The sequence below is a fragment of the Callithrix jacchus genome, chromosome 7 (assembly GCF_049354715.1).
Source record: "Callithrix jacchus isolate 240 chromosome 7, calJac240_pri, whole genome shotgun sequence".
NCBI classification, from domain to species: domain Eukaryota; kingdom Metazoa; phylum Chordata; class Mammalia; order Primates; family Cebidae; genus Callithrix; species Callithrix jacchus.
The window spans coordinates 50726091-50738938 of NC_133508.1; the positions used below are offsets into that span (position 1 = coordinate 50726091).

Sequence of the window (12848 nt, forward strand, 5' to 3'; positions counted from 1 at the left end):
AGCAATTCTCCTGTCTCAGCTTCCCAAGTAGCTGGGACTACAGGCGCCTGCCACCACGCCCAGCTAATTTTTTGTATTTTTAGTAGATTCAGGGTTTCACCCTGTTAGCCAGGATGGTCTCAATCTCCCAATCTCATGATCCATCCGCCTCGGCCTCCCAAAGTGCTGGGATCACAGGCGTGAGCCACCGCCCCCAGCCATAATATTTTCAGTCAAATGACTTGGCACTGAGAAGAAGCCATAGATGTAAATGCGTGGCCTATGACTTTCGCTGATTTCATTACTAGTAATTTATCTGTATGCATAGGAAACATTAGTATAACTGGGTCTAATCTAGATAGTGTCCCAGCCTCCCCTATAATCAGACTCTTTGGTCTGACACATTATGAAGACTGGAATGCTCTATGTAGCAATTAGAATGCCAATAGACATAGAATCAGAACATGACTGTGTTACTCTCTGCCATATAATTAGAGAACGTACCGAAATGAAATATAGGTTCATTGGAAACTCTAGAGGCAAATAGAATGCCTCTATAGCTCTACTATATGCAAAAATTATAGTTTTATTTATTGGATGCATCAATACTCAGGGCATGTTTGGAGAGGAACCTATTTATTCTTCAATGGAGATGGCCTGCAAGGATTACTTTATATAATTCCTAGAAATATTTTTTCTTCCCACCCCAATTCAAACCATTATCATGCAACGTGGTGTCAGTGGAAGTTAAGGCTACTGAGGCAGAAATAATTAAACAAAGCTTCATTGAACGCTAAATGTGAGGATTGACCTGGAAGACACCGACAAAGTGGGTGTGTTCCAAAGTCTGTTAGAAGTTGGAATGCTTTTGTGAGAAAGGTTGAAAGAGGGGAATGGGACTCCTCATATCAGCTTTTCAAAAATTTTCTTTTGTTTTATTGACCTGGCAAGGCTCAAATAGAGTTTTGTTTTGTTTCTGTTTTTTTTATTGGAAGGTGCAATACAAAGGTGACAGTTACTGGCTTTAGATGACAACATAACAGGCTAAAACATTTACTTGCAAGACAACCAGCAAAGCTTAATGATCAGAATCAAATCAGTGTCCTCACTGTCAGTAGGTGAAGGCTTCATCAGTACTTGAAGAGTTTGAGGCACTTGTGAACTCACGATCAGATTCTTTTTATTATTTATTTATTTATTTTTACTTTTTAAAGACGGGGTTTCACCATGTTGTTCAGGCTGGTCTTGAACTCCTGACCTCAGGTGATCCACCCTCCTTGGCCTCCAAAGTGCTTGGATTACAGGCTTGAGCCACCACTCCCGGCCGAGATTCTTTACTTAAGGACAGGATATAAGCCAATCATAAGACCTTCCGCAGGTGGTTAATTTGGAAGCCTGCCAAATGTGACCTGTAGGTTTCCACTGGCAATATACAGGTACAGATATGACAAAGAAGAACCATGGCCTTCATATCACCCCCAGCTGGTGAGTAATGGGATCCTTTTGACCTTTTCTCTCCATAAAACCAGGTCACTCATCTTGTATAGCAACAAAATATATAGCCTACTTAATGAAGAAAGAGACTCTGTGGAAAAAAAAAAGAATTTTTATTATGAAATAAGCAAAGCAGCTGGGTGTGGTGGCACGTGCCTGTAGTCCCAGTTACTTGGGAGGCTGAGATGGGAGGATCGCTTGAGCCTGGGAGTTCTGGGCTGTAGTAGGCTATGCCCATCAGGTGTCCACACTAAGTTTGGCATCAATATGGTGACCTCCCAGGAGCAGGGGACCCCCAAGTTGCCTAAGGAGGGGTGAACTGGCCTAGATCAAAAATGGAGCAGGCCAAAACTCCTGTGCTGATCAGTAGTGGGATCACGCCTTTGAACAGCCACTGCACTCCAGCCTAGGCAACACAGCAAGACCCCATCTCTAAGAAAAAAAAAAAAAAAAGAAATGAGCAAAGCAATGGAAATAAATGTGATATAGCAATGGACATAAATGTGATATTATTCAGGGAGGTAAAAGAAGACAAAGGTTTTGAAAGAAAAATAAGGATTACATAAATTGTTTTGAAAGACTCATCCTCGCTCATAAGAATAAAAACCAAGGAGGCATCAGTGCAAGGTTGGATAGATTCCTCCTCCACCCCCTCAATAAACCCCAACATGTTTCCCAAGTCTTGGCTCACTCCCAGGATTCCATTAAAACACCCAGCTCAACTCTGCCCAGCCCCTTCCTCATTTCTTTGTAATTTTGACATGACTCTATTACAGGACCATCAGGTTTCTAAGCCTGGTGCACAGTAGCAAACCAATATTCTGAGACAGCAGGGTTTGCAGCAGAGAGTTTAATGTTCACAAGGTGGCTGAATGAGAAGCTGGGAGGAGACCCTCAAATTCATATTCCCAAGGAGTACTGAGGGTTTTCAGGAGATCATAGATAGCAAGGAACTGGAAATTTGGAGAATTTTGGTGGTGGGAAGAGGTATAAAGTCATCAGGATGTAGAAACTACATTCTTGGTGAGTTGGCGCCTTACAGGGCCCTTCAGATCAGCTGGCATCAATAGTTTTACTGACATGCAGAACCTGAAATAATATCTCAAATGAAAAAGTTAATATTTTACAATGTTTAAATTGTTGTCTGCAGAGCAGTTAAGGTGAACTGTAATCTAAGGTCTACATGATTTTGGGACAGTAGGCTGCCAGCAACCATGAGGAAGCAGGTCAGAGAGCAAGCTGACCACATGATGAATGAGGAATGGGCTGCAAGCTTGGTTTATTTTTATTTCTCCCCCTCCCTTCTCCACTGATTAAATTAATAAGGTTTATAGGTATTGTTTCAATTTCTTCCAGAGAAGCCTTAACCTAAGCCCTGAGACCAATCACACCCTCAGTGGCACCTCTCTTCCACCCAAATGAGTGAATAATCTGGCACATTAGGTGATATAAAACCCACAAGACCATTTGATACATGATGGTTTTATTCTGATTTTGTAGGGATGATGCCTCTGTTTTTATAAAGCTTTTTTTTTTTTTTTCTGAGATGGAGTCCTGTCTGTCTCCCAGGCTGGAGTACAGTGGCATGATCTTGGCTCACTGCAAACTCCGCCTCCTGGGTTCAAGTGATTCTCCTGCCTCAGCCTCCAGAGTAGCTGGATTACAGACATTTTTGTATTTTTAGAGATGGGGTTTCACCATGTTGGCTAGGCTGGTCTTGGGCTCCTGACCTCAGGTGATCCACCAGCCTTGACCTCCCAAAGTGCCGAGATTACAGGCGTGAGCCACCCTGTCTGGCCTTGAATGAATGAATTCACTTCCACCCGATCCCTAACACTTTCAATTTCTTGATTCATGAAATGAATATGAATATCTGATATTAATAGATTTCTGATTCAATCCATTAATCTTCAGAGAGCCAAAATCCCAATCAGGATTAATTGGGTGGAGATTCGGCTATCCAATCAGATATCAGTTTTTGATTGGAAGCTAGCAGTGGATACGTGGAGGGGAGGGGATGGGAGTGGTGATTACAAAGGTCAATAAAAGCTCAAAGACCCGCAGGAGAGACCCAAAGTCTTCGAGCCTGGAGTTACTGCTTGTTTCTTGAGATCTGAGCACCCTGCAAACTGAGTCCAGATCTGGTAAGTCACTAATCTCTGTAAGGACCCTCCCATCTGATCTACAGTCAGCCTAAGATGGCACAGAGCTATATCCTGTCTTTTTTAAAATTTTTTCATATGTACAGTATAAAAAACAGCTGTGATTTCTCCCTCTAAATGGAGTTTTACAGCCTGGCCAAAAGGGTGAAACCCCATCTTTACTAAAAATATAAAAATTAGCCAGGCATAGTGGTAGTCGCCTGTAATTCCAGCTACTCGGGAGGTTGAAGCAAAATTATTTGAACCCAGAAGACAGGTTGCAGTGAGCTGACACAGTGCCACTGTACTCCAGCCTGGGCCACAGAGTAAGTATCCATCCAAAAAAAAAAAAAAAATGCAGTTTTGTCTTTATTTCAAAAATTTTGATTTGTGCTTCGGTTTATGTCATTTCAAAATTCTTACCTGCTGGGCTCGGGCCTCACACCCGTAATCCCAGCACTTTGGGAGGCCAAGGCAAGCAGATCACCTGAGGTTGGGTGTTCTAGACCAGCCTGGTCAACAGGAAAAAATCCCATCTCTACCAAAAAATAATAATAATTATAATACAAAATTAGCCAGGCCTGGTGGCACATGCCTGTAATCCCAGCTACTAAGGAAGCTGAACAAGGAGAATCACTTGAACCTGGGAGGCAGAGGTTACACAACCTTAGATCTTGCCATTGCACTCTAGCCTGATCAACAAGAGTGAAACTCCGTGTCAAAAAAAAAAAAAAAAAAAAAAAGCTGAGTGTAGTGGCTCATGCCTGTGATTCCAGCATTTTGGGAGGCTGAGGCCAGCCTGACCAACTTGGCAAAATATTGTCTTTACTAGAAATACAAAAATTAGCTGGGCATGGTGGTGGGTGCCTGTAATCCCAACTACTCTAGAGGTTGACGCAAGAGAATCTCTTGAATCTGGGAGGTGTAGGTTGCAGTGAGCCGAGATCCTGTCATTGCACTCCAGCCTAGGCAACAAAAACAAAAAAATTCTTGGTGGGAGCAGAAACTCATGCTTATAACCCAAAACTTTGGGAGGCGAAGGCGGGAGGATCATTTCAGCCTAGGGATTCAAGACCAATCTGGGCAACATGGCAAACCCCCTTCTCTACAAAATAGTTTTTGGCGGGTTGAGGGGTCAGAGTCTCACTGTTGTACAGGCTGGATCTCAGTGGTGTGATCTCGGCTCACTCTGCCTCCCAGGCTCATGTGATTCTCCTGCCTTAGCTTCCTGAGTAGCTGGAATTAACAGCCACCCACCCCCATGCCCAGCTAATTTTTGTGTTTTTAGTAGAGGTGGGGGTTCACCATGTTGGCCAGGTTGGTCTTGAACTCCTGACCTTAAGTTATCCACCCATCTTGGCATCCGAAAATGCTGGGATTACAGCCGTGAGCCACCGGTGCCCGGCCTCAATAAAAAACTTTAAAATATTAGTTAGTCATTGTGGCATGCATTTGTAGTCCCAGCTATTTGGGTGGCTCCGGTGGTTAGTTAGTCATGGTGGCATGCATTTGTAGTCCCAGCTATTTGGGTGGCTCCGGTGGGAGAATCCTTTGAGCCTGGAAAATTGAGGTTGCAGTGAGCCGTGCTCACACCATTGCTGTACTCCAGCCTGGGCAATAGAATGAGATCCTGTCCAAAAAAAACCCCACAAAAAAATCTTAACCAAACAGTTAAAAAGTAAATCCAAGTGATTGAAATCAGTAGGCCAATCCCAACCCACACAAAAAAAGGGGAGAAAGAGAGTTTAGAAGCCTTTACATGCTAACATCCCATTTAAACTGTTTAATCCAGCAGTTGTGGTTTTGTTAGAAAAACAGTGTTAAAGATTTCCAATAATTCCCACAATGGCCATAAATTATCCTGGGTGTAATTTTGCCATCAGTTTAAAAATGACCACATGAGAATGACCATGAAATCTGAATGGTCTTCTGTCTAGAAAAAGATGAAAACCTTCCCTATCTCACAGTTAGGACTATGAAGGTCACATATTAGTAAAACTCCATGTTTGTGGAGTAAATCAGTGAATGAGTCCTGGACTTTCACCCTATCCCTAATTCTTTCACTTTAATGAATGAATATCTAATTTGTTCAGTTAATCTGTAAGAAAGCCAAAAATTCAATCAGGATTAACTGGGGTTGGGGGAACTTAAGGAATCTAATCAAATATTTTGTTTTTTTTTGAGACGGAGTTTTACTGTGTCACACAGGCTGGAGTGTAGTGGCTCGATCTCGACTCACTGTATCCTCCACCTCCCGGGTTCAAGCGATTCTCCTGCCTCAGCCTCCCGAGTAGCTGGGATTACAGGCATGCACCACTACACCTGGCTGCGTTTTTGTATTTTTAGTAGAGATGGGGTTTCTCCATGTTGGCCAGGCCTCGAACTCCCAACCTCAGGTGATCCACCCACCTTTGCCTCCCAAAGTGCTGGGATGACATGCATGAGCCACTGACACCAGGCCTTTTTTTTTTTTGAGACCAATCCAGCCAGCTGGAGTCTCAGAGGCTTTGACAGGTTCGAAATTTTTTTTTTTTTTTTTTGAGACCAGTTTTGCTCTTGTCGCCAGGCTAGAGTGCAATGGCCTGATTTGGCTCAGTGCAACCTCCTCTTCCCAGGTTCAAGTGATTCTTCATCCTCAACCTCTCCAGTAGCTGGGATTAAAGGTGCTAGCCACCACACACAGCTAAATTGTGTCTTTTTTGTAGAGATGGGGTTTCGTCATTTTGGCCAGGCTGGTCTTGAACTCTTGACCTCAGATGATCCACCCAGCTCAGCCTCCCAACAAGCTGGGATTATAGGCGTGAGACACCATTCCCAACCCCATTCTATTCCTTAATAATATCTTTAGAGCAGGCCAGGTGCAGTGGCTCATGCCTGTTTTTCCAGATGAACGGATTTGAGCTTTGAATTTTCCTCTAAATGTAGTTTTGTCTTTATTCCAAAAATTTTGATTTGTGCCTTGGTTTCTGTCATTTCAAAATTCAGAAGTTTTTTCTTTTTTCTTGAGACAGAATCTTGCTCGGTTGCCCAGGCTGGAGTGCAGTGGCATGATCTCGGGTCACTGAAACCTCCGACTCCCTGGTTTAAGTGATTCTCCTATCTCATCCTCCCAAGTAGCTGGGACTACAGGTGCCTGCCACCATGCCCAGCTAATTTTTGTATTTTTAGTAGAGACGGGGTTTCACCTTGTTGACCAGGATGGTCTCGATCTCTTGACCTCGTGATCCACCCGCCTCGGCCTCCCAAAGTTCTGGGATTATAGGCGTGAGTCATTGCGCCCAGCCAAAGTGGTTCTTGCCTTTTTTTGTGTTTTTAGTAGAGACGAGGTTTCGTTGTGTTGGCCAGGCTGATCTTGAACTCCTGATCTCATGATCCGCCTGCCTCAGCCTCCCAAAGTGCTGGGATTACAGGCGTGAGTCACTGCGCCCAGCCAAAGTGGTGGTTCATTTTTAATATGTGTAAGAGACGTGTACTGGAAACATCTCTGTCTTGCAAATGAGCCATAATACTGTCACACAGTTTTAAAAATTTCTCACTGAAATTTTAAATAATGAGGCCAGGTGTGGAGGCTCATGCCAATAATCCCAGAACTTTGGGAGGCCAAGGCAAGTGAATTGCTTGAGTCTAGGAGTTCAAGACCAGCATGAACAACATAGCAAAACCCGCTGTCTTTACAAGAGGTCAAAAAATAAAAGATTAGCTGGGAGTGCTGATGCAGGACTGTGGTCCTAGCTACTTGGGAGACTGAGGTGGAAGAATCCTTTGAGCCTGGGAGGTCATGGCTGCACTGAGCTGAGATAGCACCACTGTACTCCAGCCACCCCAGCATGGGTGATAGAGCAAGACCCTATCAAAAAAAAAAGAAAGAAAAGAAAGGAAGACAGAAAGGAGGAAAACAGGAAAAGAAGAAAGAGAGAGAAAGGGAAAGACAAATAGAGAAAGTAAGCTTAAATACTAAAAAGAAAACAAATAGAAAAACCCGTTCTAGGGATGACCAGTGAATGTTCCCAACCATCTTATTTGTAGGAACTGTGAATGTCGGCATGTACAGCTTGTGACATAACATTCCTGTTGCTTTAGAACCTTGAGTAATTAGAAACTTCCCCCAAAGGTGGGAGGGGTTAGCCTTCAGGCTCCCCCATACTCACGACTCAGTGGATGGAACACTGGATGGAAAGGAAGGGCTAGCGGTGGTCCTGCCTCCTCACTGCTTGGGAGACGCTGGTGCTGATGCAGAGACAGAATGCTGGCCTTGTGGCCACTGAGCACAGTGGAGAAAACTGAGGACTCTTTCACCGTTGCCAGAGCACTGACTTTGGCCCTAGGAGAGGATGAGATTGCATGGGCTTGGTCTGAAAGTGACGCCTTTTCTCTGGATTCATCCTCTGGAACTTTTCCTTGCAGATTGAAGATGAGCATCCGGACTCCACCCAGACTCCTGGAGCTGGTGGGGCGGAGCCTGCTGAAGGACCAGGCCTTGGCCGTCTGCACCCTGGAGGAGCTGCCCACAGAACTTTCCCCCCCACTGTTCATGGAGGCCTTTAGCAGGAGATGCTGTGAGGCCCTGAAGGCGATGGTGCAGGCCTGGCCCTTCCCCCGCCTCCCTCTGGGGTCCCTGATGAAGACGCCTTGCCTGGAGACCTTCCAAGCTGTACTCGATGGGCTTGATGCACTGCTGACCCAGGGGGTTCGTCTCAGGTGAGATGGCCCAGGTAGGCAGGTAGGGAGGGCCCAGGTGTCCAGAGAAGGAAGAGCTGGGTCGTGAGGAGTGGGGAGGCCCAACGGGGGGCCCACAGGCTTCTGATGGTGCTGATGAGAAAGCTCAGTGAGGCCTTGGCCATTGCCCAGCTCCTCAGGGAAAGGACTGCTCATCATGCAGGGTCCATGGAGGTCACAGGAACCTTTTTCCTAGTGGCAATGAAAGGCACCACTAAAAAGTGGGAACTGAGCAGGGCACGGATGCTCACACCTGTAATCCCAGCATTTGGGAGGCTGAGGAGGGTGGATCACCTGTGGTCAGGAGTTTGGAACCAGCCTGGCCAGCAGGGTGAAATTCTGACTCTACTAAAACAAATATTAGCTGGGCATGGTGGTGAGTACCTGTCATCCCAGGTGCTCAGGAAGTTGAGGCAGGAGAATCACTTGAACCCAGGAGGTGGAAGTTGCCATGAGCCAAAATCTCACCGCTGCACTCCAGCCTGGGCGACGGAGGGAGACTTATTCTCAGAATAAAGAGAAAGTGGAATTGAACAGGATCCAAGGGGACAGCAGGGCGGAGAAAAGTCAGAGAAAGCAAGGAGGGAGCGGCCGCCGCGCAGGGTGTGAAGTTGACATTGAGCAGGGACTGCTTACATTCTCAGCCTCCTCTACCTTCCCACAGGAGAAGGAAACTTCAAGTCCTGGATTTACAGGATGTCAGTGAGAACTTCTGGATGGTGTGGTCTGAAGCCACGGCCCACAGGTACTTACCAAATGCCACGAGGAAGAGAAAACCCACTCAGGACTGTCCAGTGATGAGAGGACAGCAGCGCTTGACTGTGTTCATAGACCTTTGCCTCAAGAACAGGACTCTGGATGAATGCCTCACCTGCCTCTTTCTGTGGGTCAAGCAGAGGGAAGGTTTACTACACCTGTGCTGTAAGAAGCTGAAAGTTTTGGGAACGTCCCTCCACAAAATCAAAAACATCCTGAATATGGTGAACCCAGGCTGTATCCAGGAGGTGGAAGTGAATTGCAGGTGGCAACTGCCCGACCTGGCAGAGTTTACCCCATACCTGGGCCAGATGAGGAATCTTCATAAGCTGGCTGTCTCCCACATCGATGTCCCTCGCTACATTTCCCCAGAGCAGAAGAAGGAGTTTCTTACTCAGTTCACCTCTCAGTTCCTCAAGCTGCAGCACGTCCAAAAGCTATATATGAACTGTGTTTCTTTCCTCGAAGGCCATCTGGACCAGCTTCTCAGGTGAGGAAGGATGGTGAGCTTTCTCTGCAGACCACAGCAGAGCCTTTCTTAAGTCACAGTAAACGCTAGTGGGCATGCTTTTTCCTGTTGGTGGCTCTGTCCTGAAATGGGTATCACACAACCATTCAAAATAAAGGCAGAGGGATCAGCAGGGGTAGATGCTATAGAAAGGCTGCCATGCTAGGAAGCTGGCTACTGAAGGGTTCCGCTCTAGGGAGGGTGCGTTTGTGAATTCCTCCTGAGGAGGCATGTCTATGTTAAGATAATGAGAAATAGGCATGGTGGCTCATGCCTGTAATCCTAGCACTTTGAGAGTCTGAGGAAAGAGGATAACTTGAGCCCAGTAACATAGCAAGACTCCTGATTAAAAATATGAATTAATAAAAATAAAACAAAATTAAAAAAAAAAAAAAAACAAGGTAACTTTTTTTTTTGAAATGGAATTTCACTTTATTGCCCAGGGGGAGGGCGGTGGCATGATCTCGGCTTACTGCAACCTCTGCCTCCAGGGTTCAAGTGATTCTCCTATCAGTCTTCTGAGTAGTTGGGATTACAGGTGTGAGCCATCACACCTGGCTAATTTTTGTGTTTTTATTAGAGATGAGGTTTCACCATATTGGCCAGGCTGGTATCGAACTCCTGACCTCACGTGATCCCTCTGCCTCAGCCTCCCAAAGTGCTGGGATTACAGGCTTGAGCAAACATGCCCAGCCCAAACAAGATAATTTTTATGTGTTTATTTATTTACTTATTTATCTTTGAGACAGAGTTTTGCTCTGTCACCCAGGCTGGATGCAGTGGTGCAATCTCAGCTCACTGCAACCTCCTCCTCCCGGGTTCAAGCGATTCTCCTGTCAGTCTCCTGAGTAGTTGGGATTATAGGCACTCGCCACCACACCTGGCTAAGTGTTGTATTTTTAGTAAAGACCCAGTTTCACCATGTTGGTCAGGTTGGTCTCGAACTCTTGGCCTCAGCCTTCAAAAATGCTGGGATTACAGGCGTGAGCCACCATGCCCGGCCAAACCAGATTAGTTTTAAAAAGATGTTGGGAAGTGGGGAAGTGAAGTGGGCACTGAAGAGGGGAATGCTCGTCAAACCTGCACATTTTGGAATAATACAAGCTCTGTGCTCAACAGCTTGAGGAACACAAATGATCTCATCTCTAATTCCCAATAGGTTGTTTTGAGCTCCAGGTAAATTAATTACCTAGGAAACAGAAGGTAAGAGAGTAGGCACAAAGGCTGGTGAAAGTGATAAATGGTTTGCTGATTAGACAGGAGCGTCAGGGAACCCTGCAGCCTGGGCTCCCCAGCTGACGTTGCAGAATCCCGCCTGGGTTTGTCCATAAGCCTGTGTCCCCACTGGGCTCCTGTGGTCCAGAGATGTGGTTTTCCCCTGACGGATGAGTAAGGGAGTAAAGTTCTGTGAACTTGATCCATTCCTATAAATGATGGGGAAAAGACTCAGCCGGAAATGGAATTTTTCTTTGTTTTTCCTTTTTTTTTTTTTGAGACACAGTCTCACTGCATTACACAGGCTGGAGTGTAGTGGCATAATCTCTGCTGACTGCAACCTCCACTTCTTGGGTTTTTTCGATTCTCCTGCCTCAACTTCCCAAGTAGCTGAAATTACAGGCACCTGCCACCACGCCCAGCTGATTTTTTCATTTTTAGTGGAGATAGGGTTTCACCATGTTGGCCAGGCTGGTCTCAAACTCCTGACCTCAAGTGATCCACCCATCTCAGCCTTCCAAAGTGCTTGGATTACAGGTGTGAGTTACTGCACCGGGCCTAAGATGGACTTGACCTCAGTGGCAAAGTTCTTCATCACACAGCATCCGAAGTGTTGACTATCAGACAATCAGAATGAACCTGGGCTTGGGCAGAATGGTCTTCATCCATCACCTTGAAGTCATCCCCCATCACCCTCCAGTCAACCCTATGATTCCCCAGAAGTAACTTCTTGCTCTCTCCCCAGCTGTCTGATGACCCCATTAAAGACCCTTGCAATAACGAACTGTGTGCTTTCGGAACCAGACTTGAGACATCTGTCCCAGTCCCCGAGCCTCAGTCAACTAACGACCCTGGACCTGAGTGGCATCAGCCTGGCCAATTTGAGTCTTGTGCCTCTCCAACTTCTGCTAGAAAAAGTGGCAGCCACCCTGGAGTACCTGGACTTAGATGACTGTGGGATCGAAGACTCCCAAGTCGACGCCATCCTGCCTGCCCTGAGCCGCTGCTTTGAGCTCACCACCTTCAGCTTTCGTGGCAATCCCATCTCCATGGCCACCCTGGAGAACCTGCTGTCCCACACAATCAGACTGAACAACTTATGCCTGGAGCTGTATCCTGCCCCACGGGAGAGTTACGGTGCTTATGGTGCTCTCTGCCGGAGGAGATTCGCCCAACTTGGGGCTGAGCTGATGGGGAGAGTGAAGGACTTGAGGCAGCCCAAGAGGATCTCGTTCTGTACTGCCTGCTGCCCTCACTGCGACCACAGGGCATTTTATGCCCTGGAGGTAAATCAGTGCAACTGTTGAACATCTGCCTGTTTGGGTGGATGTATCAAATGCTTTCTTCTGGACACTTGGAAACCAAAATTTAGGTCTTAGGTACATCCTCAAGGGAGCACAGAACCCATCGTTTCAGACACGGCTCTGAAACTGCAAAAGGAAATGAACCAGGGGCTGGACTTGGGGGAGACGTTGACGTGGATTGGATGGGACTTCGGGGACCTGTGTCCTATTGAGTCAAAAATGGGAATCTGAATGTCTAGAGTGGAATTCAGGCTTGAGAATGCATGAAGGAGTTACCCTGGCATGGATGGCAAAGAAACAGAAATAAAGGGAAACTGAGTGGAAGCTGTCTGGTGCCCTCTATTAGCAAGTAACCTGTTTTCCAGCTGAAGCCTCAGGAATCTTCAGTTATTGATGAAAAAAAAAAAAAAAAAAAAGCACTGAGTCTTCCAATCACTAAGATTCAGCTCCAGCAAATCAAGGCATTGAAATGAAATTTGGTTATTGTGATCAATTTCCTCCCATTCCTGTTTGTTTGTTTGGAGACAGAGTTTCACTTTTGTTGCCCCGGCTCACTGCGACCTCCACCTCCCGGGTTTAGGGTATTTATTCTCCTGCCTCAGCCTCCCAAGTAGCTGGGATTACAGGCATGCACCACCATGCCCAGCTAATTTTTGTATTTTTAGTAGAGACGGGGTTTCACTATGTTGGTCAGGCTGGTCTTAAACTCCTGACCTCAGGTGATCCACCCGCCTG

General features: G+C 46.1%; 1 protein-coding gene across 7 annotated transcripts in view; it reads left to right on the forward strand.

Annotated features, from left to right (window-relative positions):
* LOC100414167 (PRAME family member 20-like) overlaps positions 1-12848 on the forward strand; it is a 28284-nt gene extending 15436 nt beyond the window's left edge. For 5 of the 7 annotated variants that reach the window (XM_078330409.1, XM_078330407.1, XM_078330410.1 and 2 more), the window contains exons 4-6: positions 8019-8312; positions 8995-9576; positions 11555-12848. In XM_078330409.1, the coding sequence (XP_078186535.1) occupies positions 8019-8312; positions 8995-9576; positions 11555-12116 (1438 nt within the window). In that variant the 3' untranslated portion in view covers positions 12117-12848. Of the gene's footprint in view, positions 1-3558; positions 3618-8018; positions 8313-8994; positions 9577-11554 lie in introns of those variants that run through there. The other 2 variants (XM_035307791.3, XM_078330412.1) reach the window with 2 other exon arrangements.